At 41.2% G+C, this 27983-nt stretch overlaps 1 protein-coding gene across 3 annotated transcripts in view; it reads left to right on the top strand.

Annotated features, from left to right (window-relative positions):
• Nucleotides 1-24185, top strand: part of RERG (RAS like estrogen regulated growth inhibitor) — a 97367-nt gene extending 73182 nt beyond the window's left edge. For all 3 annotated transcript variants that reach the window (XM_008644010.2, XM_017726271.1, XM_017726272.1), the window contains exons 3-5: nt 6470-6526; nt 19704-19777; nt 20841-24185. In XM_008644010.2, the coding sequence (XP_008642232.1) occupies nt 6470-6526; nt 19704-19777; nt 20841-21248 (539 nt within the window). In that variant the 3' untranslated portion in view covers nt 21249-24185. The remainder of the gene's footprint in view (nt 1-6469; nt 6527-19703; nt 19778-20840) is intronic.
• Nucleotides 24186-27983: the final 3798 nt, after the last annotated feature.

Below are 27983 nucleotides of genomic sequence, written 5' to 3'. Positions count from 1 at the left end.
ACAACGCCATCACAAATATATTTTGTCTCAGACACACAAACATCTGGAGGTGTTACCATTAACTGTGTTTTGGAAAACCAGATGTGTTAGTAATAGCACACCAGAAAGTTCAGGCTTCACAAAAGGGGCGACAGAACAAGTTATACAATGAAGTCAGGAGAGAGAAATGGTACAACTGTGTTCCTAAAATGATCAAAACCATTAGACACACCAGTCTGATAATTTATCCTTCACATGAGAGGAGACCTGTGCAATAAAGAACTTCATACTGAAATTACATGTTATGGAACGGGGTAACGTAATGTAAATTAAGCCTCCTGGTTAAGCTCCATGTGCAGCAACCATTGTAAAAACATGCCTTGAGCACTGAAAGCAATGGGCAGAACATTACTACAAAAATCCTCCTGCTCAGTGGGGATGGGATGAATGACTGCTAATCAATAAAAAAATGAGAGTGAACTATCCAGGTGAGCATACAAAGAAGTCCAGCCTGCTGTTAAGACAGTCAAGATAAGTATGTAGATACACCGTGCCATGGAGTGTGCCAGAATTTCAGATGAGCTCCTTGAAACAGGTTACTTTTCCCCAGGCTCTTCCCACTCAGAAGTTCCTAAAATCACCTATTTCCCACAGCAGCAAAATGCAATTACCTCTGGGATGGACTGAAATTGCTGCTAACAAAAGAAATACTCCCCAAAACCTTGTAGTAGAAATTGAGAAGTGACAGTGACATGAAATACCCTGACATTTAGTCAGGCCGGAGTATGAATAACCTGATGGAGGCTGCTAAAAACCACAGCTGAGCAGGACTATGGTCTCTGTCTCTTCCACAGTAGGATCTTGATCTTTCCAAACAACTTGTGGAAAGAAGGTCAGCTGTTGATATCTAATTGAACAACCTACTGAATTATTACCTGAAACAGCCTTTGGAGTCCTACTGCACTCACATTCTGCATGTAAAATACTATTTACTGTAAAGATAAATCCAGTATACAGCACTTAATATTGTACATATGAAAATAGATTAGTGGTTTTGAAATACTTGAACATGGAATGTTGGTTTCCACCATGATCCTGCTGTGGGAATTGAGACAGATATTTGAGACAGGTATTACAGTCCCTTTATGTTCCACCAGAACAAAAAGACATTTTTGGTGCTCACATTTGAATGCACAGAACTGAAGCCCTTACCATTACCACTGAAGAAAAAGGCTTACATTACACAGTGAAACCTCCTGAAAGGCAAAAGCAACACGTTCCATCCCACAGCTGTTCAATCCTGGTCTGTATTTACTGTAGCAGAGTATATATACACCTATATATATACACACACTGTTATATTTAAATTGCTCTGTGGTGTATATAAGAATATATACATTTGGTATTTATATTTAATTGATCTTCATATATAAAAGTACATATACTTTTTAAACTTATATTGGCAGTCAGTGGAGGACCTCCCTGTGCTGTTAAAGAAAAACTATAAAATCATAAACAGTAATTTTTCTGAACAGCTCACTGCTTAAGACAGTGACTTAAATAGGCCTAAAACATGCATAGTTTGAAACAGCAAGGCAGTGTAAAACAAAACATTTTTATACTTCATTGAGTTCCCCCTTATTTTTCTCTCTGATCTTGCTTTGCTCCATCAGATTTACTGTAGGAAACATCTAGTCTACTGCATCAGGTCCCAGCATCAGAAGTGACCACAGTGAGCAAACCAAGAGAGGAGGCAAAGGCAGAGAGCTGCTCCTGTGGATGTCTCACTCAGTCCTCACATCCCCACATCACTGAATTGCCAGAGATCCTGTCAGAGCTGAGTCAAACCCAGGCTCATGGATGCAGAGCAAGGGGCAATGAGTGCCCGTTTACATCCCTGATGGATCAGGATCAGAAAAGGACTCTGCATTATAAGTTCACACCTTCTCCACACATAGACACCCCCACAAGACTTTCACAAGCAAATTAAATTCTCATGGTTTTGCCTTTAAAACAAACCATTATTTCCCAAAGATGGACATAGAGCTGTTTGAGGAGGCAGAACATCACCTGCCAGAATGCAGCAGCACTGCCCTCCTGCAGACTGGAACTCACCACATCTTCCTGGGGGACTGAAATTCCAATACATAAAGGGCCTCTGAGAAGGTGAATGGGGGATGAACTCTCTAACAAAAATATAGCTTTTAAGAAAAAGTGAAATATTTCATTTCTGAAACTGCCTTTTGATCATTATAACCTTTGGTTTTAACCGCTCTGGTGTCTCCTGCCAAGTGTGGTCTACTGATGACACATCATCATGGCACCAGGAATGGACTTGTTGATAAGTTAAATAATGGGACTACTTTCAGACCATTTTTATAGCTGAAAATTCTCATGGCATAAAAGAGTCATCATACAGTTATTTCACTGTGGAAAACTGTTATTTTTCTTAGAATAACTTTGAACTCTGTAACTTTTTGGGAAGGCGGTTGTTTTTCAAATAAAACCCGGCTTCCTTTCTTCCCCAAAAAACTCAGCTTGTATTAGCTGGAATGATACCAAATCCACAAAGATATGTATTCAGACAGATTGTAAATTTAGCCAGAGCATTTATATGTTACTAAATCCAAACAAAGATCTAAAGCAAGATGCAAAATATCACACACACAAAAAAAAAAATCTCCAAAAGATATGGACTGGGATTTTTAAAGCTGAGCAAGGGACTCAGCCACACAAGTTCGAAAGAAATTGATTAATTATGTGGTTGATAATCTTGGTTTATATGCCAAGTTAAATCCTGATATAACTTCATTGTCTTCAGTGGAGTTGCACTGCAAATGTAGTTGACAGATAGTCATGATTCTTCTCCAAGAATAACTTCTAAGGCAGAAGTTTTAAACATGAGTGAATGAAAGTCCTGTGCCAAGTTCTACCCTAATTTATACCCTGTACAAAACAGCTGACTTGGAAGCGAGGGTGTCAGGAAAGGCAGAAGGAGACAGGAGTCTGTTCTTGCTTCTCTGGGACGTTACATCAGTTCCCTTCAGGGATGGTCATGTCTCCGAAAAGCACAGTGGGAATCCACAGAGCAGTTTGGTGGAGATTCTTTCCTTCCAAGCCTGCAAGCTCTTCTATTTCACAAGCAGTAAGTGTCCAGGGAAGAGCCTGGACTAGTCTCAGTGGAGGGCCATGAAATTCACTCCTATTAACTACTGTATCAGACTCTTGGCTGCTTCAAAATGAATTTGAGGATGAGCACTGGAAATGGCCATTTTAATATGAATATTGGAATTAGTCACTTACTGTAATCAGAAAATAATGTGTTTCAGACAGTCTCAGCCTCAATGTCATTTTGAATCAAAACCCAGCATTTGGATTGGTTTTTTTTCAGTCTCTTGGCCTATTTTTGGCTCATTATTAGCATTAGAGTTAAGCATGTCTAAGTAAAACTGACTGGTCAAACAGTACACACAGCTTTGCTCAGGTGAGAGGGAATTAATGCCCGTCTCAACTCATCTTTTATGCAACATTACTAAGGCCGTGGGGGAATTCAATTGCTTTGCCCAAAGCATCATTTAAGCCAGCAGCAGAAATCTGACTGCTACAGCTCTAAGTGTGGTGAATTGCTGATGTCCTCGCTCCTGATTCTTCTGCTGGCAGAGTTATTTTACAGAAAAGTGATGTCATCTGGCAGTGAGTGAGCTCAACATAAACAGTGTGGCTCCACAGTAATACCCCTGCTCTGGGGGATCATTGCTGGGGCAGGAGGCACAAGCCAGCAAGTTGGTCTCCAGACTGACAGCCCAAGCACTTGGATGCCCTTCCCAGCTCTTCCCTCATCGTTTATTTGCAGTCAGATCAGGCAGCAAAGTCACATACATTGTTTTAATATTCAGCTGGATGTCAGAGGCCCATCTGCTAAGCACCCCTAATGAGGCAAAAGTGAAGACATTTCCCATCCAGCATAGTCTGCAATACTTATAAACAGAACAGACTCTGGATCAAGAGCATCTCACGTTCCCCATCTGTGCAATGCAGCTAGCTGCTAATCTTGAGCCTCATAAAAATGTGTGGAAGTGAAAAGCTTTTAGGATGGACTGTGACCACTGCCATGAAAGAGAGCAGAAGTATTTTGGAGGAATTGGCTGGGTCAGAAGCAGGGAGGCTGAGCAGAGCCAGCCTTGGAGGAGCAGCAGTTCTGCCCAGCCCCAAGAGCACGTGGCTCTGAAGCTGATAGTTCCCCACTCACTGGGGTTGTGCTAAGGGGGTATTTTCTTCCCTTCACTGGGTCCAAAGAAAAGTAAAATACTTACAAAAATGCTTTATTGGCAGCAGTGCCTAGCAAGTGGCTCACTGTGCTTTCTGTGCCCCCCACTGAGATCTGCCAGCAGAGAGACTAATTGCCATCTGACTCTGTGCATGGCAGCCACCTCCCACCCTTCCTTTCTTTAGCTCAGCTCCCTCCTAAACATGTAATTATTTATGGATCTGCATGTGCTGGAGGTAAATACAGCCTAGCTTTCCCCTTCTCACCAGAGCTTACACCTGTGATCTCTTAATTCCTCCCCTCTGCAGCACTGCACACCTGAACCATTTTATCCTGTGTACATAACCGTGGGTTTCTCCTCCCAGGCTCATCTCAGTAGCTCCAGTCCAGTTCTACTTTTACTTCTTGTGGCTTGTCACCTTTGGGCACCTCCAAAATCAGCTCTTCTCCCTCTTTTCTTTCAAAGCTGCTGCTCTCCATTACCTGTCTTAGACATGCTTGACAGACTTCTAGTCCCCTCCATTATTTCTACTCTCCTCTCCAGCAATTTCCATCTACAGCTACAAGGTTATCATAACTAAGTGGACCATGTTTAAGTATATATATAGTTGGACAGGTTCTTCTGCCTTTTCTCTCTCTTCATTAGCTTCTCCAGGTCCAGGCACAGGCTCAGGCACTTCCACACAGGTGGCCCACCACTGCTTCCCCTTCACAGTATGGCTGTCAAAGAGGAAAGCATTTTTTAAAGCTGTCCTTGACTAAGAAGATGGTAAGAGCAATTAGAGAAGAATCATGACCAAACTTTCAAAACAAAACTTTCAAATCATGACCAAACTTTCAAAACAAAGCATCTCAACAGAGATGCTTGAACTATTCCAGCTAAGATAAAAGGTGCAAAAAAAAGTCCTGGTGCAACATCACCGTGGATGGAAAATAAGCTATAAAGAGGTCATCTTCTTTTGGTGTGACATTCAGGTTAAGGGCCATGACTTGAAGAGTTACTTTGACTAAGAACTGCCACATCTACTCGGAGGAACAAGGACAGCATTTCAGCAAATCCTAAGCAAAGACATCAAAAGTAGAATTTCCTAAGGAAAATAGAAACTTAAAATAATAGCAACTTCAAATTGCTTCTTGTGTGGTGATCTCATTTCCTTAGGATCAGCTTCTTATTACCCCTGCAAGTATAAGGCATAGTTAATCTTCTTAAAACTAATATTCTGATTGTCTGATTAAGCAAATCTTAATTTGTTGGATTTATTCTGCAGGCTGTTGCCTAATCCTCCTGTTGGGCATAGAATTCTGGGATGTAGGGCATTCTCCTGGCTTCAGTTTTGGATCAGAACACCTTTTCTGTCCACCTGCAACCAAAAGAAGAATGGAACAATTGTATAGGTCTGATGGCAAGGGAAACTTTTCCTGTAGCTGTAGTTGCTGCACTCATAGCTAGTGCAGTGATAATCTCTGGCTTCATTTGCAGAAAGGGTTTTGGATGGTTTGCAGTGGTAAATGATTCATTTACATCACTGGAAATTCAAAGTGCTGCTCAGTTTTAAATTCAAGAATAATCAAAGCCTGTGTAAGTTGTTTTTAAAGGGTTTAGAGGGATAGAAAAAAATTAAATGCAAGAACATGAATAGCAAGATCTTCACCTATAAGCTGAAACTAAGAACTACCTGTCCAGTGCTCCAAAATCTAACCTTTTTTTTTCTATTTCTGCAGATTGATTAATAGCATGTGTGGACCATTGCTTTAAAATATTTTATCTGTTTGCTTCAAGTAGGCAAAACATGGAAGTTAAACTGTTAGGAGGAAGGCATGCCAAAATAGAGAAGGCATCTATTTAGCCAATTATTTCTGCCTTACAAGGTTTACAATCCGAAAGCAAGTCTTTAAGTGTAAAATTGTTTTGAACAACCCTCATTTTGAAGTGTCAAAGCTGGTTCCAAAACTGCCAACTCTTTTTCCACTGGTTATGGGAAACCTGAAGCATCCAAAGTAGCGGCTTTAATGTTGCAAAAAGTTCTGCTTTGGTTTGGTTTTTGTTTTGTTTTGTTGCCCCCCTCCAAAAGTGTGAAGTGGGCCACACACACTGACTTCTGCTCGCAGTTCAGGGGAGCTGCTACATGTCCACTCACATAGAAAACTTTGCTGGGAAAGCTTTGAAAAACCTGCTGAGTTGATGTCTTGTCCTTCTCACATGAAATCTCTTTGTCCCTCCAGCTCTCGTCGTGCGCTTCCTGACCAAGAGGTTCATCTGGGAGTACGACCCGACGCTAGGTAGGTTATTGTGTCCTGGAAGCTCGTTGTGGAATGGCACAGCTGAAGCAATGGAAATCACAGAGTTGAAATTCCAAGCCTCAGTCAGCCTTGAAATTTGCTGTGAAAAGCTTCTCTATGGTCATTTAAAGCTGGAACAAGTTGTTACCTAAGGTGGCAGAACAGAGAAGCAGTAACACTCAGACAAAAGCTGAGATATCGGATGAGGCACATTTCTGCCCACTCAGAAATCCATGGGAATTTTGCCATTGAAATCAATTGCTTTAATATTTCGCTCTTCAAATTGTTTAGTGTGAGATCAGTTTTCTGCTTTTGAATAACCCAAACATCTTCTGCTAGAGAGTAAGGTGACTGGGGTACAGATCTTAAAAATTCATGGCCAAAAAAAGGTAGGTTTTTACAGTCAGTCTACCTAGATTTAGGTAATTTTTTTGTCCTCACTTTCAAACATACATTGTCCCTCATTTTTTGGGTGACCAGATAGGGGCACCAATCATGTAAAGGGCATCCACATGTCCCTTCCACTGCTCCCACTAAGTTCTGTTGGGTCTGGCACTTTCAAGGAGCTGGCTCAGATATCTCAAAAAACCTGTCAAAGAGTTGCCCTGAATTAGAGGCTTCACTTAAAATTTCTGCCAAGGTCACATTTCTTAGTATTTCTTAAAATAGCATCTATTTAAATGCTCTGCACCAGAGCAAATCCAGGCCAAGAAGTCCAAGACAGGGCATTCACTTCTTAGAACCTCAGGACTAAGTGATTCACACACAAAGGGCTGAAAAGTTCCCTCTTCTCCAACAATGTGTTCCTCTCTCCTTCCTAATATTTATTTGCAGGCTCCAACCCAGACCATACAGTTAAATATCAATTTCTTTATTAATGTTCTTTCCTTAAAAAATCTCGTTAAGGAAATAGAAAATGCCATAAACTTGCGTAGCAGAAATGAAGTTTGATGTATTCTGTTACAGACCCCAGACAGCCCCTTGAAAAAAGCAGAGTTTCCAGGATCATACTAGGTATTTTTGTTTGGCAAAGTACAGCAGTGACAGATGCTTAAAACTCCCACCTTGGGAAAATAAATCTCAGCACAACCTGAACTCAACTGCATTCTTTAATCTGCTACTATCAGTATATTCCTCAGTGAATTATATGTCACCTGCTTTGTGCTGCAGAGTGGAATGTTCAGTAGAATGTTGTATTAGCATTATTAGTGTTAGTACTTCACGTTTCTATCACTAGTACATCATTTTAAGAACGTGACAAGAAGTGTGTACAGTCTTCTCTATCAGTGTAGTCCAAGTTCATCAATTTCTTCCAGGGACACTGCATGCAAAAGCATCCTTTTTGCCTTGTTTAAGCACACAAATGAAGTTGTTACAAGCTACAAGGTTTATTATTTTTTGCCCCATTATGAAGGCCCCATGCCCTTTTTGCTATACAAGACTTGACATTTGTTTCTGTTTTACAAATGAATGCAATTGCAAATTACCGTGCCCCTCAGGAATCTAATTGTCTTCTCTTTGCAGCTCTCATGCAGGCAACAGTCTTATCTCAATAAACTGAAAATTGAATCTCTTCTGACTTACTGAGTTCTACATCCCCATTCAGTTTAGGGAATAATAGCTTAAATTGTGTATTGCAGTCACTGTGATGCTCAGCACTCCAGGTTGCTCTGAGGAAAAGGTTTGAGAAATTCAAAAACTAATAAACTCTTGGCAATAAATTCTTTCTTAATCACAGTAATTTCTGGCGGAATCTGCTCACCAGAGTTTGTTTTGTAAGGTATTATTTTGTCAAACTACAGATCACAAAGAAGGTTCTGAAGTGTTAGAGGTGAAAAATTATTTTGGAATCGTAACCACTATCCAAGCCTTCAGAGATCAATCAGAAAGGAACTGTACCTTGAAAAGCTTTGAAAACAGTGCCTGAAAAACTGCGTTTTCTCTCTTTAGCATGGTCATCCTGCAGTGATTTGGGGTCCAATTATGTGTAAACATCTGAATTCACTGAAAGTTTTAGCAGAATAGATTCATTTCTTCTTAGCAGTCATGGACTGGCAGTTATGTGGAAAGAGGGATATCTACATGCTCAATCAATATAAAAAATTAAAGCTGTGTCAGTGAGAATCATTTCCTCTACAGGGAGAAATAAGCTGCTTTGTCAAGTTGTTCTAAAAGGACAGGAGTAAAACAGATGCAAACCATCCAGCTACTAAGCAACGGGAGGTTTTGCCAAAAATCACTGGGGCTGTGACAAAAATGTCAAATTTATAGTTTATTTCTTATGTCAAGTTTTCAACCACCCATTAGCCCTCTGATGCAAGCAATCCCCAGATAATTCCTATTTTTAGGAAAGCTTTCACCAAGCTGTTCAAGGCCTGATGGAAATTCAACATTAACCTAAACTAAGCATCATATTAAAAAACAAACCCAAACCCTATTCCTCTTTTAATTCAAGGGTGGCACATTTTAACTGGAAGGGAAAAAACACACCTTATAAATATTCTTTACTATTCTAACCTGCCAGCAGAAAATGAAGGGCCACATTTTTAGCAGCACCTGGACAGAATGTTGTACCTCCAGGAGCCAAATTACCAACCACAAAGTAACATTTTCTGGCAGGAGGAACGTCACTGAACCCTGCAAGCTTTGGAAAACAGAGCTGCTGCTGAAGTCAGGGCTTTGCAGCTCGGCCACTTCAGTGCAGCGATGTTGGATCTGTGCAAATACTGCTAGGACAGTTGTATATTCACAAAAATGCATCTCACTCTGCTTTTTATTTAACTGTTCTCAGCCAAAGGGCAACAACCACAGCAAAGGTCATTTTCTGGGGAGTGTTAATCATCAGCCTTGACTTGTCCAGTATTTCTGTTTGACTGGCAAGTCATTGTCACCATCTTGGCATGGGGTTTTTGATTGCTTTTCCAAAAGGTGATGAATTCCTCAAGGTAGATTCCTACCTGGCATTATCAAGGTGAATGGGTTTCCACATCCATCTTCATTTACAGTAAATTGTAGCTATCTCACATTTTCAACAGAATTAGACAGAAGAGTTCTATGTAGAAATGGGCTGGAACTGCACATTTTTAAAAATACAAGCAGTTGTATTCTAAAATATCAAATACATGAAGAATTCAGCATTAAACTAGTCTTCTTTAGCTCATTAAATATGTACTGAGAAAGGGGATTGGGTTCCCACATGTATTCCACCAAATTCATTAATGTTTACATGTTCTTAAATAGAACACAACTTTAAAAACATCTAAGCAAGCTCCATGTGATGTTAGAAGGCCTCAAAATGTTTGTCCTGGTTAGGGCACCACTTAAGCCACACTCTTATCATGAATGTGGGACTCCTGTGGACCTCAGTGGCCCCAGGGCTTGACACTATAATTTTCAAGGCTGCTGGGAATAGCTGCTCTCCCCAGTTCCAGCAGACTGCAGTAAGAGTCTGCATCTCAGCAATTCCAACTAGGAGCTACTGGCAGTGCCCAGAATTTAGTGCCTTCACCTCAGCTCAGAGTTGGAGAGATGTTGTGGTTCACTGTGATATTTAATTGATTTTAAAATTGGAGATGCTGAATCAGAGTAATCAAGGGAACTGCTAAAAGGCAAAAAAAAAAAAAGAGGAGGAAGCCTGAAGAGCCATCACAGCAGTAGGCAGACAGAGGGCCTGCAGAGTACTTCAAGCATAGCAGCAAATTTCCTACCTCCATAAGCCATGAGATGCAGGGAGAATCTCCTGGATCAAATGATGAAAGAAGAAAATTCATCATTGCTACTGTTGAGTGCTTTTAAAAGTAATTTCACAGCATTTCTCTGAGAACACATTTGTTGTTCCACCAAAACGGGAACAATTTGCAAGAAAAAATGGGGGGATTATGAACTCTGTTTTGTCATTTGTTCTGGATTAACATTTTTATATATAGTTGGGAGAATCAGGGGGTTCTTGAGGCTCAAGGACTAAACCATCAGTTTTTGCTATGTAGGAAAAAGCCCCAAACAACTAAAACTCCTGGTGAATGCAGGAGATAGGCTCCTCTGTTCTTTTCTTGTTCCTGTACCTGGTTTGTTACCTGCAATCTCTCTGCCTCTGTGTCTCACCTACAAAATCCTTCATCTTACAGAAGGACTGTAAATCCTTTGGGTATCTGATACTCAGATTTAAGACATGTATCAAAGGCACACAGAAACAGCAAGCAAAGACTGGATTTGAAACAAAAATCTACTTATAACTTATCAGCAGACAAGGAGATAATTTCTCACAGTGCCCCTAGATTCTTTCTCTGGCTGTTCACACACTTCATACAACTTTGCTGATCCTCTGAAAAGAAAACTCTCTCTGAACATGTAATCAGTAGAACAGGGCATGACAGGCTGGCCTGTGTGTGAAGGCAGAGAGAGACAGAAAGCCAAGGGGTTTATTTAATTCAAACAGGATAGAGAGAAGACTTTTCACTACTTTAAAGGAGTAGAGGTAACCGTAAGAAATAGGGGTCTTCAGAAAAATTAGAATTTTGCCAGGACTACTAGATTAGTAGTGACATTTTTGAAGAGTGTTTATTCCAACTATATCCCAATTTCTTTACAGATTTTTGTTCACTCTTTTTTCTCCTGGGAGAATTAAAAACTTGAACAGTGTCTATAAAGTCCTATCCAATGCAACACACAGGCAGCCCATAAGAGACCCTCAAACATGGGTAAAATGTGTAGGTGCCAGGAAAGCAAGAAAGATACGAGATAAAATTGTACAAGTTGCTTGAAGGAAGGAGACAGAAACCTCTCTTAGAGCCCTGAATTCTCCCACAGAAGAAAACTGAATCTCCTACAGATGAGCTCAAGACTTGCAAATTTCACCACTGTGGCAAGAACAGCAGAAACAAATTTGTGAAGGTATTTACACTGGCAAGAAGGCTTTTCCCACTGGAAAACGTCTTGCAAGGATGATTATTTTTACGTTAGAAGGGTAGTTTTGCTTACATCTGTAGCTGGGGGGTTCTGTTAGCAAAATAGTATCATTCAGGAATCACAAGGAGAATTTGCAGATCCCATACATGATGTAAATAATATGGCAGGACTAGCAAGTAATGCTGGCCTGAGTTTGTTTTCTGCACTGGACAAATACAGGTCTGTATGAACAACATTAACAACAGAGCAAAGTAGAAGTATATCCAAACCAGCTTTCATCAAAATGGTTGAGACCCAGAAACAGCTTAGCTGTGGGAATCAAGACCTCACTTGGAGCATTTAGTATTATTTATTATATATAATTCATCCTAGCAAGAGAAGATGCAAGAACCATCTTTTTGGGATAGCTTTGTGCCATTGAAGCCATGATAAAGAGCTCCAGTTCAAATACAGTTCTGTAGGATTGTCTTTGCTGTCTGATTTATTCAGCTAACACATTGTCTGGACAGCTGGAATACCATCTGAATACAAACTCCTGATCCCTGGGATTGCCTTCCCTGCTGCGGATCCCAAGTTAAAGAAACACATCTTTGTGTGTTGGATTTCCAGTTTTCTTGTGGCTTACTCAGCAAGTTAATCTTAACACTCCTGAAGGTTTAACTGCCTGTCTCTAGCACGAAAATCCTACAGCAGCACAGCTGAGAGAGAAACTGCCCAGACAGCAAACAGAGCTTTTAACAGAGCAGCCCATAGTAAAATGTTTATAAATCATTAACTGATGGCCTCTTCAGCCCTTGGGTGTAAAGGTTGACAGCACTAGAAGCTAGGCAGCCTCCCCTCCCAGCCCCCTCCTCTTCCTGCTGCACAACAGGATAGTGCAGTCTGCACAGTGCTCATGATGAAAAAGAACCATTTTCTATAGGCAGAAAAAGAGGAGAGGGTTCTGCCATCATCTTGCAGAACTTTGCCTCCTGCATATTTCGTCTGAACACCCGTGTTGACAACTGCAGCTTATCCAAGCACAGGCTGGGAATAACACATGTGGTCCTGAGTGGGCCCTCAGCCAGAGTGAGGTGTGATGGTAAGCAACCTTTTGGGGCTGGGAGGAATGGCTGCCAGCCTGTGCTTCAGAGACTACCATGACAAATGTGTAGACACTTCATAAATCACTGGGAAGCAGCCTTATTCTCCAGCCAGACTCCAGCTATTCATATCCTCAATTTTTATTGACAAAATTACTCATTCCTTTGCCTCGGTGCTTAAGGGATTCAGTCCTCAGCAGTCTAGGTTGTGCCTTCCTATGCTTCATCCCATGTTTATATTTCTCCTACATCAAAACAGTAGAAACATTATTTAACTTGATATACATTTAATATGTTGCATCATTTTTACCATGCTCTTCAGCGGGAGGAATTTATACTGAATCTATTACAGCAATGAGCCATGAAAGTATTCCCAAGTTCTCTGAGGTGTTTCTAAGGAAATGGACTCATATGGCCTTAAGCACCTTAAAACACCAACTCTGGCTTCTAAAATTCTCAACAAAGGCTTGAAATGATGAAATTGTAATTGAGAGCAGCAACAGAAGATGCTTTCAATAACATGGGAAGCAGTTATCTGAAAATGTGGTTTGTTTTCTTTCATATGAGTCTTGGGATGAAGATATTCCTGATGCCAGTAATAAAAACACTGCTTTTTTTACAGTAGCTCAACAGACAGCAAAACCCAGGAATGGCAGTGGCTGTTCTTGCTATAGCTACAGCTGCAAAATATTTTGCCCCTACTTTTGTTGCTCATCATATTCTGAAATGTTTTCCAGATGAGCAGAGTTTTCCAGTGCTTGCCTCTGCACCTTCAGGAGAAAAGGCTTTTGTTTTACTTGTTTTAGGGTGAGAAAAGTCTCACTGGTTAGTTCTCATTTATATTGTCAGAAATAAGGTGAAACTCAGCTTCACCAACAAAGACTTCTTGCTGCAATCAGACAAAAAGGCATAGCAAAATACGATTTATTTAGACTTAAATTTATCAGGGACATAATTCCTACCAAGAACCAACATCCCTTCCAAGTGTTGGGGAGAAAATTAAATAAAAAAAACAAACAAAAAACCCCCAAAAAACCAGCAAACCAAAACAACCAACAGCTGTTTAAACCTTTAAGCTTACTCCCTACTTGTTAGCACTGCTCTGGCTTTATTGGTTTGGTTTTAGCATGCTTTGATGAATTCAGTTCCCAGGTACCTGCCCACGTTTTCTTTGCCTATCCCAGTAAAAGTTGAATGAAGACAGAACCTATAGGAAAGGAAAAGCAACACACCACTTCACTTCTCAAAAGAAACCCATTCTTCACATGCAGCAGAAAAATCATGTTTGCGTGCAGCAGAAGGTAACAAATAAAGACATTTTGCATTATTTTTAGAGTCCTATTCAAGAAAACAATTCTACAATTTCTGTTTGGAGGCCAAAATGTTGTTTATTGAAAATATCAACACATGAAGAAAAAATGTTTTTCTGTAGACTAGTTTTTAATCACTCATGTGTTCTTCCTAATAAGAGGAAATTCTAAGGATGCAACAGATCCTCTCATGCCAAGATGAGAACTTTATAGTCTCATGGGGCTATGCAAATACTAGCCATCTGTTACCTTCCCACTTTATTAGAAATAGGAAAACACGATAAAAACCAAACTGCTCACTAAGCCACAACCTAATCAAGCCTCCTTTCTCCTGGATTTGTTCTCCATACTTCACACTGCAGTTAGCTGGGTTTTTTGCATGTGTCCTTGTGCTCCACAGAGCATCCTTTTTTCCCCCATGAGTCCCCACAGCACCTGAAGCTGCTTCTAAGGTCACCTACAAATGGTCTCTGCCCATCTCCATGGACAACCCTGCATCCAGGCTTGTGCAGAGGTTCATGCCTGATGATGGCCCAAGGGCTGCTCCACCCTGTGCCTTCTTAGGGGTGTGAATAGGGCTGCTATGCCTCACCCAGCCTCGATTTATGTAGAACAGAGACCTCTGAGAGCTTCACCTTGTACTGAAAAACAACTAAAAGCGGCTCGGCAAGCCAAGGCACACTCACTGCCTGCAGTGCCTCCCATGTGGCTCCTTTTGTGCTCAGCTTTAACCCGACTGGTTTGGGAACGCCTGCAGCAACTCTGATTGCAGCAAACATAGCCTTGGAGAGGGCAGCCAAAAATGAAGTTAGGAAAGAAACCTGTTTGCACATCACCTTGTGAATTCCAAAAGCAGCATTCACAGCATGTGAAGCAGGCTGGAGACTCTAGACTTGGGTTCAATATCTCTGCAAACAACTCTTCTTTCATACATGTTTGGGTTGAAAGCTGCAGCTTGATGTTGAGTGTTTGTGTAGCATGGCCTTTGCCCATTAAGAGCACATGATACCTGTGATGAGTGTACAACCTCCTGGAACTTTCCCTTCCCTATTTCCTGACTCTTGGGGCTGCACATGTACAACACAACATTGAAGAGTCCGAGTCAAATTATCAGAGTCACAAAGTTTCCTTTCAGAAACTTCATTTTTACTATTTTTTCTTCTTTTACACATGATAATCATGATGCAATGACCATTCATGGCATGTTGTTTGATGGTATTATCAACACATAACCCAACTTTGCTCATTTGGGGGTCTGTGGTGTTAATGAAAAGAGAGACACGTGAGGTTATGCTGCATTAGCAGTAGAAACATGTTCTAAATACACAAGGGTGGTACTGTGCTTACCATAAAACCACAGGTGGTGGCAAAATAAAAACCCTCCTGCAAGGTAAATAACAGAGGGAACACGTAACAGCCAGATGCAAGCAAGAAAAATAAATTCCGCTGTGCTTTGAGGAGAGCTGGGGTTGAGGAAGGAAGAAGGCAGGAGAGACTTTCTGAGTCAGGAGGACCCATTCAGCTTACAGAGGCTTTGTAAAATGTGAAAAGTTCCTGAAGCAGCAAAGAAATGCAGAGGGGGACAGACTTCACAGAAGGAGAACAGCACCAGGGTTAGTAATAGAAATAGGGGTCTTTTTTCCTCCAGTGGGTTGTCAAAGTCACTGTTCTCAAATGTGATAGCCAGGTACACTCAGATGGGTGCCAAAGATTGCAGGAGTCTAAATGAGTAGTGAGGTAACATCAAAAACACCCCAAACAGAAAACAGGAACCTTTATTCTGTTAACAGAACTAATTATGGAGAGTTTTTGTCCTTTAGATGTACTGCTCCACTGCCATCCAAGAGGACTTTAACCATGACTTAAAAGTTCATGGCTATTAGCTGAAGTTTTTGGTCTGAAAACTCTGCTGCAGTCATTCCACAAAAGGTCTTTCTCCAGATCTCTTGCATTTCTTAGATCCATCTGGCTGAAAACCACCATGAGACCAAAGTTTCTTAGAGTGTTTTTATGTGTCCTTGTTTTTTTAACCTTTCTTGATGAAAAAAAATCAACTGAAATTCTGTATGGAAAGAGAGTTTGTGTCCCTCTGTACCTAAAAGCAAACAAGAGACCAGGCTGTTCCTTAAATTTGGCTGTAAAATGTCATTGCTCCATCTCAGCTGATTTACCTACTCCTAAATTCAAGAAACACCTCCATGCAAATACTTCATTCTAGAGCTGTGACATATCCCAATAGATATTGCCAGTTCAAAATAAACAGGTATTGAAAACAGCTTTTTACATCACTGCAACTATAACCCAAAATCTAGAAATTAATTGCCAGATAATAGTTTTCCTCTACAAAATACAGTGTTCTGGAACAAATATATTCAGAAAAACAGGATAGTCCTGGACAAAACAAAGGTTTGAGAGATGACCAGTCAAGTCTTACAGGCCAAAGCTCTGTTAAAAATGCCACAATAAGCATAGTACAAGGATGTGATGTGATGTGGTCAAGCTGTGACAGGTTTTGTTCCTGTATTTTTTTTTTAATCATACTTCCAGAAGAATAGGGATATCTATAATATGCTTATCAACACCAAGAGCCCCCAGGGAAGCTGGTTTATTTTTTTTTCCCCTGCAAAATAATTTTTTCCATAATTTCTCAGCAGCTGTGGTCATTTGAAAGATTTACTCAGTTGCTATCAATGAATTATTGTGGCTCAAAACCAAACCAACTGCTACCATCTCCAACACAATCCTCAGGCCTTTTGACAACTCTAAATATATTTGACATGAACTTTAATTTTTCAAACAATGGAACTATGAGGACCAAGAGTGCTTTGCACAGCAGGAGTGCTGGGGGACTTCAGCTTTATGACCAGGAGCCACTCTGGAATCTGGCATCAGCCACACTCATCATCAGCACCTTTGAGCCTCTTACTGGGAATATGACTGGAAGCACAGCACGCCCCCAGACCAGCAAGAACAGGTCAGATTTACTTATTTATATCGAAGCAGAGCAAATAAATCTATTTCCACAGCACTGCCAGCTTCAGACAAGCCACGGCTCAGTCTGCACAGCAGCTCCCTGACTCTGCTTTGAGGCTGGCAGGTTTGACACCGAGTTTGTGGTGAGCAAAACACAGCTCCATGGTGTTTGTTCCACCTGTGAGGGTTTAGCCACATAGCTATAGAGAGAATATATAGGCAGCACCTGGTGCAAATCACGATCTGAAGTGCAGGAAGTTGCCCAAAATCATCCTGAGAGCCACTGGTAGAGTGTTACACCTTGCTTTTTCTACTTAACTGTGATGACAGAGGCTTAAGACTTTCACAGCCTGGATTCATCTGACCAATTTTAGACTTCCAAGTACTTTTAAGGTGCAGTTTGTTCCAGGAGAGAGCTCAGGTAAGCTATATTGCACCAGCACCTATTTTATTTCATCAGCTCTAATAGGAGTCACGGGCGCTTAGCTGAGACACAGACACCTGTGTTGTCAGTGGTTTCAGTCAGGGGTCCAGCAGTTATCTCAAGCCCTGTAATTACTCTCTGGCTGCATGTCTAAAAAAAGAAGAAAGGAAAAAGGAAAAAAAAAGAAAGAAAAAAAAGGTAGTACCACAAGGAAAATGATACCAATAAATCCCAAAGCAAGGCAGTGTTTTTGTGAAGTACCATGGGATCAGTGTGAGCAGACTGGAACTCGCATCTTCAGGGCTCATAATTTACAAGACAACCAGATTCTTCAGATGTTTCCATTCCCTTGAAGGAGAAGCCATGTCTGTGATTACACCAAAAATGCTTTCAATGTCCAGCTGTTTTACACTCCTCATTAAAATTCACCCAGCTACCACACATTCCAAAGCACAGGAACAGACACACATTTACTAAGATTTATTTACACAAATCCGACCTAAATCGGTGCTACTCATCCAAGATCAGATTCCTTTCCAACATGAGCAGCCAAAGCAAGTTAAACTTGCAACATAAAGCGCCGCCAGAGTCCTATTTTGAGAAGTCAAGTATCAGTTAAGATTCATGCTGCTTTTGCACAGTGAGAAAAAGCCTATTCCTCAATATTTATTCTCCCATTTCATAGGGAAGATCTGTATGGCCTACCCCATCCTGCCTCCTAAGGAGGACATTTCACACATACCCTGCAGTCGTGGCTGGGTGAGCCACGTTTCTCAGCTTCTGTGGAAAACTTCTCAGCAGCCACTTGTCATGCAGGGCCAGATGGTTGAAGGCATATAAGCACTGCAAAGCCTTAGCAAGTAAGGAGCTAAAATCACATTGCTTACTCAGAGAGCTGTCTCTTCTCCACAGCACCCTCCCCCAAAGAAGCAAAGCAGAAGTTCCTAAATAACCTCGAGCCTGGAGTACTACACAGGGAATCCCAACTTAGCACTGAACGCTGAAATAACTCACTGAAGGTGCATCACTGCAGCTCTCACACTGAAGGAGTGTTTCCTGCTTTTTCTGCATTCCCTGAGGGAATTGCTGCACATAGGAGGGTGTGTGGAAGGGACAGATGAGACACACCACCAAGAGACTTTGCTATACCTTACTTTGCTGTGTAGGTGTAGCCTCAAGATCACAAAGGGAGACTCCAACTCCTTCCACAGCCTGGAAATACTAACCAGAAGAGGTATTTACAGCCTTTCAGAAAACCCAGTCTTCATGGCCTGAAACCCTACAGCAAGATTGCTTGCCATCTGCCCAAGTAAATTGACCATTTGTCCTTATTAGAGACAGCTGGGCAATTACAGCAATTAAGGTGGCACAGGGAGGGAGTGGGACATTTTTGGTTTGGGAAGAGACTGTTTGCAGCGCTGACAGCATTGAAACCTTCCTGATGATGAAGAGGTACATCGTGAAAACAGGCATTCACCAAACACGAGCCCTTCCAGAAGTTCAAGTCAAAGAAATGCGTTTCCTAAAAGATATCCTTCTTTCCTATTGAAGAGATTTGTACCAAATGAAAGACTTGTGTCTCTGACAATGCAAAGCATTCATAGTCACTGGCCAGACTTTTACAGCACACATATTTGCCTTTTGATATAGGACATCTGTGAGCTAGCAGCAGTAATAAATCTGAATGTTAGCACAGATAGTTGTCCATGTTTTAGGTCAAATGCTATCAAATTTAGCTTATCAGCTTATTAAGATAAAACAAGCTCCTTTGTCATTAGTTTTCTGATTAGTTGCCTGGTTCCAGAACCTGGGACTGTAAATAGGTTTATTTTTTCCTATGGCATAGTGTAAATGCTTAATGCCCACTGGTTATCCTTATAAATCATAAACAGGGAAATCACTGCTTGATCCCTTGCTAGAAGAGGGGAATGTGATGATTTCAGCATGTTTAAAACACACATTCCTAAAATACCTAACTGGTCTGTATTTTTTTCACAGTACAAGGCCTGAGCTTAGTGGTTAGGTTCCTTGATCTGCAACCATACTGGTTTTGATCACCAAGCTACGCAGTGACAGCCTGTTGAGCTGGATACTTTGAGAGCTGCGGTATTGTCTTCCATAGGTAGCAGCCTTTCCTAGGAGGAAACATGAAAAATGGGATACAGCTCTGCAGAGCTCTCTGCCACAGCAAACTGTCCTTTGTTGGGTGCAGATTGCAGCATCCACCAGCCTTTTGCTGGTCTAACTCATGGGGAAGAAAAAGTTGTGCCCTGTGGAGAGAGGTAAAAGCGTTGCTGTTGTAAAAAAGAGGACTTGAGTGTGCTCCAGAATGGCTGGAAGAGCTCCAGCAAAGAAAATTTAGTCAAACTGTGTGTCACATCTCAGCTCTTGTGCTGGGAGATCTGTGAGGAAGATTAAAAGAAAAAAAGAGAGAGAAAATTACGTTCTTTTAGTACGTTTCACAATATGTGTTCTTATTTTAGAGTCGACATACCGTCACCAAGCTACCATTGATGATGAAGTGGTTTCCATGGAGATACTAGACACAGCTGGTCAGGTGTGTGGGTGCATGTGCTGCTACCCAGTTCCTTGGCTCGGGTACGCAGCAGGGGAGGGGAGTGTGGTGGTGGCAGCAGTGCGCCGGGGCCAGGTGTGCTCTGCTCTGGGGACACAGATTTGCTTCTGGGCAGAACCCCCCCATCGTTCCCCCATGCTGGATCCACGCCCTTCTGCAAGGGATGCTGCTTAGAGTTTTCAAATACTGGGAGAACAAACAAGTCAAGGGGCTTACTCTGGTGATGCCTTAGGTTTTAACTTTCATATTTTTCAAATCATGCACTTCCTGGTCTGTAACTCTGGAGTTCCTTGGAGTTCACTTCTGCTCTCTCATGCCAGGTAGACACAACAAAGCCTCTCCAGGCCTGCTCTCCAAGGACACCCAGACTGTCCTAGGCCCAAAGTGTGTAAACCAACAGCTTCAGAAAGGGGGGCAAGCTTGGGGAAATGACATCATTAACTGAAGCTTTAATTGGAGAATTAACCCTGATATGCAAATGAACCAAACTTATCAAAGTGTGAAGAACTTGTGACTCGGGGTCCATCTTGGCAGCAGCCTCTGGCTCCCCAGGGGTACTTTTGAAGGCCCTTCAAATAAATACCTACCTTTATTCCCTTATTCCTGTCTAGTCTGTTTTTTTAGGCGGCCACTTCAGGCATCACTGGGGGTAAAATTATTTTGTTGTCATGCCTTTGATTCAGGGCCGGCCCAGCAGCACGGCATTACTAGGCACAAAGTCACAATCCACTTCTACAGTCAAGTGATGAGGCTTTACAACTTCAGTGAACGATTCTGACTAAAGTGAAGAGCAGATTTGTCATAGTCAGGTCTCCCTTCCTTTTAAAACAGGGCAGGTGCTCGCCCTGCACAGGCCTGTGCAGCTCATGGCACTGGGTGCAGTAGATCTCCTGTGCCACGTGATGAGAAAGGTGATGTGTGCAAAGTATAAAGTAAAGCAGATGTACACAGCTTTGGAGGCTTTGGAGGACCAGCACCTCCCTGAAGGCCTGCCATCTTCTTTGTAAATCAAATTCCTAAGGCTGGTGTCTGTCTTTTCCAACAGGAGGATGCCATTCAGAAAGAAGGACACGTGCGATGGGGTGAGGGCTTCGTGCTGGTTTACGACATCACGGACAGAGGCAGCTTCGAGGAAATGCTGCCACTTAAGAACTTGTTGGATGAAGTTAAAAAGCCCAAAAATGTCACCCTGATCCTGGTGGGGAACAAAGCAGACTTGGATCACTCCAGGCAAGTCAGCACAGAGGAAGGTGAAAAGCTGGCCACAGAACTTGCCTGTGCTTTTTACGAGTGCTCTGCTTGCACAGGAGAGGGCAACATCATGGAGGCCTTCTATGAGCTCTGTCGGGAGGTGCGGCGCCGGAAGATGGTCCAGGGCAAGACTCGGAGACGAAGCTCCACCACCCATGTCAAGCAGGCCATTAATAAGATGCTTACCAAAATCAGCAGCTAAAAGAGCTGTCCTAAGCCAGAGAAGCATTTTAGAGCAGTTTAGCTCAGAGTAGGGATGGGGCAAGCAGAGCACGTTTAATGAAAAATGGTCAAAGCTTTGCAATGAAAACAAAAAAAGACAAACACCTTCACTTTTTTGAGTAACACGGAGTTGTACTATTTTCCTGTTTTGAAATGCATTTAGCCACACTGTTTCGGACTAATGTGGGATAAAAAAAAAACCAAAACACCAAGAAAAAAAAAACAAACACCAAATGAACTCCAAAGGACTAGACAATTGTGGGGATTGGCAACCAAGAGAGAATCTTCTGCTTCTGTGTGGCTAGCTCCAATCCCCTGCAAGTCAGTAGTGCCTAAACATCATTTCCAGCCAGATTCCTGCTCGGTAGCCATTGGAGAGTAAGATTCAGCCCTCTGAATCAACAGCCATCATCAACAGTCCACCAACAACCATCACAAGCGGTGTTGTCCGGGACTGAATACATGGAGAGGCTGCTGCGTTGTATCAGAAAGTTCACCTGACACCTTCACCAGCTCTAAGTTGGCTCATTGTGTGCTTTCACTCCAAACTGTCCTTCCTTGTTATTTTTGTCAAGTCCATGGGTGTTGATGTTCTTAGCAAGGTATGCAAAAAATATAGGAAAGGTCTATTTCCTGGAGTGTTTAGCCAGCTAGACACACATTTCAAGAGAGCTGAAGTTCAGCTGCTCTTCCAGCTCCTCTGAAATGGCAGAATTCTCAAGAAATAATCAGCTAGTCCAGTGGCATTTCAGCATTTCCCCCTCAAAGTGCAGTACTGTGCTTGGGGAAATGGGAGTATACGCGTTGGGAAATCAAACTGAAAAAAAAAGCCCAAAAAAACATATTACTATTGATTTAGCTGTGGGTAGTTTTTAGCTTTTGTTAATTTTTTGTTTTGGTCTTTTTTTCGATTCACGTAGTTCCTCTTAGTCTATCTTATACTGAAGAAGAACTGAATCCTTGGGAAGGCAAGTATTTAAAGTCTAAGCCCAAATGTAAATCAGATCTGAATGGCCTCTACCATATCAAAAGACCATAATTTTCAGCTGTTTAAACTTCCAGATGCTGCTTGGAGCACTCTGGGGCTTAAAGCAGCACAGGTTTTTTGTGACTGTTACCCCGCACATTGACATGAAAGTGCTTTTTATCAGATTTTGGTGCCTGGGATAAAAGGTGTCCAGTTTTTTCCTTCTCCCTGATCATCTCATTTAAGCCAGTTGCCAAGTTTTGCCTCCTGTCTAGTTGGTTTGTTAACTGCTAAAAGATGCATGAACCGAGATCGGAAGCTTTTCATTCAGATTGTGCTGGTCTCCCTCCAGTGGCGTTGAGTCCCTTTAGGCAGCTCAGACTGTCAACATGTAGAACCACAGCCAGCCACAGGGTCGGGATGACAAATTAGCAGTGTTCTTCTTTGAGGAACAGCCTCCTTGTAGCAACTACTTACAGCTTTATTCTCCACTGCTTTGTATTTCGTGTGGTTATTTGCCTCTGCAAGGAAGTAACTCCAAAAGACTATCAAATGCAAATTGCCACAGATGTAGGAAAGGGAGTAAATCTAGTTGGATAGCACTTTGTACAGTTAGAGGTAGCCATATAGGTGGTGGAACAGGCTGAAGAGGCAGGTATGTGTATCCCTGTGAACAGAGAAAATTTTCAAATTAGGACTTCTAGTGTAAGTATTCACTTAAAGATATTTTACCAAAGTACATTTTTTTAAACTTTCACTTTTAGCCAACCAGCAAAGAACATCACATTCAGATGTATATTTTATTTGTGCTGTTGTTTGTTTTCTCTGCTTCTGTATTCTAGATGGTAAAAAACTCATGTCACTCTCCTGGCATCAATGTCTATATTTTGGTCCTCATGTTCACGTGTGTTGCTGTACATCAGCTGGACACACTGCAATGGAAACTTCACCGTGTGCTTCTCAGCAGGGGGTTCTTGCAACAGGCCTCTGTGACACACTTGTTCCCATACTATTCATCATATTGTTGACTTTTTAAAAAAAAAAAAAAAATACAGAAAAAAATAGAGTTTTTGCCATTTTTAGTCCTGTTAGTAATGTAGAATCAATACAAGTGTAAAAGAGAGAGCTAGTGCCTGTTCACAAACCAGAATTGTTTAGCTGAGGGGCTGAACTTGCAAGCAATGTAGTTACATTAAGAGCCAGAGTGAGCATTTGCAAGCTGAAGCACTAAGGTTCTGTTATCTTTCAAATCAGTGCTGGTGCACTATATCTGAAGTAAACAAAATCCTTACCTGGAACCCCATGGCAACACAGCTGAGTCTTTACTTTGGTATGCTAAGCAATTGATTCATCCCTCTCAGAAAACTTCAACAGTTCTTTATCTGAAAAACCTTTCTTGGGCTTCATGTTGGAGCTGCATTTAAAATATAAAAAGGTTATAAATGAATGACAAGAGAAAATAATTAATCATATTCATGCTAGAAGAGTTGAAAGGAAGGGGAGGCTAAGTTATGACCCTCATACTTTCCAAAAGATTTCCAGCAAATTGTATCTTCTTCTATAACATCTGTATAGACAAATTATAAAATCCTGGTGAAAATAAAATGTTCCACTGTGCAAACATCCCTTGTTACATAAAGAACTTACAATAAAAATAGTAACATTCCTTTGCAAACACTGAATTTGGAAACTGCCAAACAAGATAAACACTTGGGCAAAAAGGAGGCCGCTATTTTGTGACCTTTCCTCCAAAACAAACACAAAGTTCTTCACTTAATTGCTCATTGATATTTTTTTCCCCTAAGCCAGTTCTACTATGGTATATTATAATCTGTTCATACATAGTGTTAAATGCAACTTCATTTACTGTTGCTCACAATTTTGCAACGTATTACTGGCTATGTTATAAATCTGTCATATTTCCACAATGTGCATATCGAGCCCAAAATTGCCCAAGCATTGAAAAGACCAAGTGCAGCATGAGCCCACATTCAGCAGCCTTTCTGCAGCAGACATCAACAGGTTAAGTTCTGTTTCTCCTGCTGCTGGTTAAGTGTATGTATGTGACACTAACATTAAACTTCTCTCCTCTGCCCACTACCATTTCTGCAGAGAGAGGATGGGAAGGACAATAAACAAAAATGGGGAGGAAAGGTGAAAGGGATACTTGTTACCTGCAACAAGTTGAGTGTCATTTATGAAGTTTTTAAATATTTATCTTCAATTGATGAAGAGTTAGTCATGCCCATGCTGCAAGACCTGGATCAGGACCCAAAACTTCCGTAGAACTTTGAGAATCTTCGTATCTGGGGGTTTGGTGCAACTACAGATGGAAGTGAGGATCAGCCACTGGGTTTGCACATGGATCCAGACAGGTTGTCCCCAACCTGAGCGTGGTTGGATCTGGCAGTTTGCTACAAGGCTAGTTGATTTTTATATATATAATGATCTGTATGCATTTTTACATTAAAAATATGAAAGCTTGTGCTTGTAGATAATATATAAGAAAAGAAAATAAAAAAGAAAAAGAAAAAATAGTGTTTTCTGTACTGAACTGTCACGTATTGATCTTCCATTAGATGTCTTCAGCATTCCTTCCAGCTATTAAGGGGCCAGTTCCAAAAGCCCTGATTTGGTTTTTATCTGATCTTTATCTAAGGAAAACAAACAGTGAATTTTACCGGAATAAGCACTGTAAAATTTGGATCATTTAATTTGAACTTATTTGGCTGTTAGTCCTGGAATAGAGAAGTCAGACAGCATCTACAGTGAGGCACAGCTCCAAATGTCCTTGCTAACTATTTCAGGGCTGCTGAAAAAGTTACAGGGTTATTAACTAACCTCAGTGAAACCCACCAAATGCTGTCCTGCCAACTAAATAACGTGGATCTTGATCCCAGGCTTCTGAGGTGAAATCCTGGGCTAAGCAGTCTGGGAGATTTATGCTGGTGCTTTGGACAGAGGCAACTTTTCACCTGCTGCCAACTATGCACATGTTCCAAGGGTAATGCACTGTTAATCTGAAGAGAAGGTTCATAATATGTACTTTATGAAAGGAAAATTATATGAGTGGTAAACAATCATACAGAGCATGGGTATTAAGAGGAAGCTTCAGCACTGAAGAGGGGAGCTGGAATCTGTTCTTTTCCCCCAAACCCAGGCCAACCAAGTAACCAAAGCATGGTGAGCAGTAGTGGGGGTATAAGAATATCACATCTGGCAGAACACTGCACGAAATCTGGGTGCAGAATCTATGCTGGGAAGTGAAACCCCACAACACCAGTCACTGCCTGCCTCTGGAGCACTACAAAGCAGCCTGGAGTTCTGTCAAGCTACACCGTAGCTTGCTCCAGTCAAAATAATGTCTCCTGCAAAGTAAGTAGCTGCAGTCATAAAGGCTGTGTATAAACAGTGTTCGGGGTTCCTTTTATCTTTCTCTTTAATGGCTCAATACATATGCATCTCTTAAGAAGAAAAGGAGAAAGAGGCTTTAATTAAAGGAGGCTTCTTGGCATTTTGATGTATCTGCCTTTATGTTCTTTGCAAAACTAAACCTGTAATGAAAACAGTGTCATTTTAGAAACTCCAGAGTTAGGCATTTTATTTCCGCTACAGATGCCAGGCACTAATTACCTCAGGCTATGAAAATATAAAGCAGCAGCTTGTCCGGTGCTGTGCAAGGTTTCTAGGAGGTGATAATGATGGCTTGCATGAGGCCAGCCCAGCCTGGTTTCTGTGAGCACAGTTGCCCACGAGGAAGGCTGTTAATGCAGCTTGCAGCAGGAGGAGAGTGCCAAGAACCTGGGCCCCGACTCCGCTGACCCCGGCGGGGTTTGGCACGGGGTGGGTCAAGCCCCTGCTCCACAGCCCTGGCAGCCAGCGTGTGGAGAAAACACTCCAATAGCCAATTTCTCTCATCCACTTGAAGGATTCTTCTCCATTTTTAGTATGAAGTAGACTGGCAGGAAACTGTGAGGTAAGTCCACACTACTGGCTGTTTCATAAACCCAAAAATTTGAGGGGAGTTTGGCCTTCTGCCTCTTTGGAATGATCTCTTCCATCTCCAGCTTGACTCCCCAAAGCAGCATTTGTCTTTTCCTGCTTCTATCATATTAAGTTGTTTTGAGTTTTGGTTGGTTGGTTGGGGTTTTTTTAAAATGGTACTTGTCACCTGACTCTGATACCCAGGGGTGTTTTATGGGCAAAGAGGCTGTATCACTTCTCAGAGGTCACTCTCACAAGGATGGAGTATTTGCAAATGCCTCTGGGTATAAATTATTAACACTGAACACAGCTGCTCTGAAGAGTTGGAAATATATTTTTTTCAATAAGGGAACGTCTTGCCATTGTAGTACAGACATCTGTGTCAAGTACCAGTCCTCAACCAGACTGAAATATTCTGCATCATGAGGAGCAGCCGTGGCCTGTCATGAAATATTAACACGCAGAATAATAAAAAAAATAATTGAAAACAATTTACAGGCAGACTTCCAATTATACCTCACAGAAAAAACCTACACATTCTTTCCTTTTAAATTTTATGTAGTATCAGGAATTTACAGAACCTCATTTCAAAACCCGGCAAGTTCTGGAGACTGAGAATGTATCGGTAATGTAAAAAATAAGGGTTTTTATCAAACTCCTCTGTCAGTACACATGATTTAACTCTCCACTCTATTTCCACTAGCCTAGTCAAAGCTGTCATTACTACAAGGAATATCAAGGAGACCCAGATAAAACTTCTGACATGAAAAAAATTCAAATAAAAAAAACCAATAAAGAACCCCAAAGGGACATAACCCAAATAAAAGTCGAATTCCCATTTTCCTGAAAAGCAATTGTAAGATTTCATGCACCAGTGCTGGTGCACAGGTGATCTGACCGAACTAAGTAATCAGAAACAGTGGAATATTTTGAGGTTTTAACTTGGATTTCTTTTTGCAAATCTAACTGAAATGAAATTGAATTATTATTGTGCAATAGACATTAGGTCTGGAATTTGTAAATGATGCCAGGTTTTTGATATCCAGCTTTCAAAATAGCCAGAGGAGAGAAAAGGAGAGGAGAAAGAAAAAGAAAACAAAAAAAGGGAGAAGAAGAGAAGAAGAAATAAAAAAAAGAGAGATAGAAGAAAGGGAGAAAAACCTAGTTTAAAAAAGTCCAAATAATTTTCTCTTTGTTCTTAGGGTTTCTCTGTGCAGAGCTTTCTGTAGTTCTGCAGTTTCTCACCAAAGCCTATGCTGGAACACTGAGTACTGACACTTGGTGTCCAAAAATCTTGTATCTCCTAAGGACAGATACAGTCTCAACCACATTCACGTAAACATTCTGCTCAATACAAAACTGGGATAGAATTTTACTTCTACTTCAATCCAAATTATTTCACTTTTGCATTCAGGGTGTATTTCCACTCCTTAGAATAGAATTCAATTCTAAAGCAGTGAGTGTTATTAACAATATGTAAAATGCACGTGGTTTTACTATGTATCTAACAGAAATCCATAAACAAAAGAATGATTTGTTTGCGTGAACTGAGAAAAGCAAAAGAACATTAGATAGTTCTGTAAATATTAAACCTCTAGTAATAGACCACTAAGTTGCCTGTTGCTTTTTTTCTCTGTTTTTTCAATATTTGAAAGAACCATAATAAATGCAAAAAGCCTTTTTAGAGCCTTTCTTTAGAGAATTTTCTGTGAAGGAGTGTTTCATTGCAATAGAGTTAAAACATTCAAGTTTATAACTCAATAG

Source organism: Corvus brachyrhynchos, unplaced genomic scaffold, assembly GCF_000691975.1.
Source record: "Corvus brachyrhynchos isolate BGI_N302 unplaced genomic scaffold, ASM69197v1 scaffold191, whole genome shotgun sequence".
NCBI classification, from domain to species: domain Eukaryota; kingdom Metazoa; phylum Chordata; class Aves; order Passeriformes; family Corvidae; genus Corvus; species Corvus brachyrhynchos.
The sequence above is the reverse complement of the archived record's forward strand: the minus strand, read 5'-3'. Positions and strand labels throughout refer to the sequence as shown.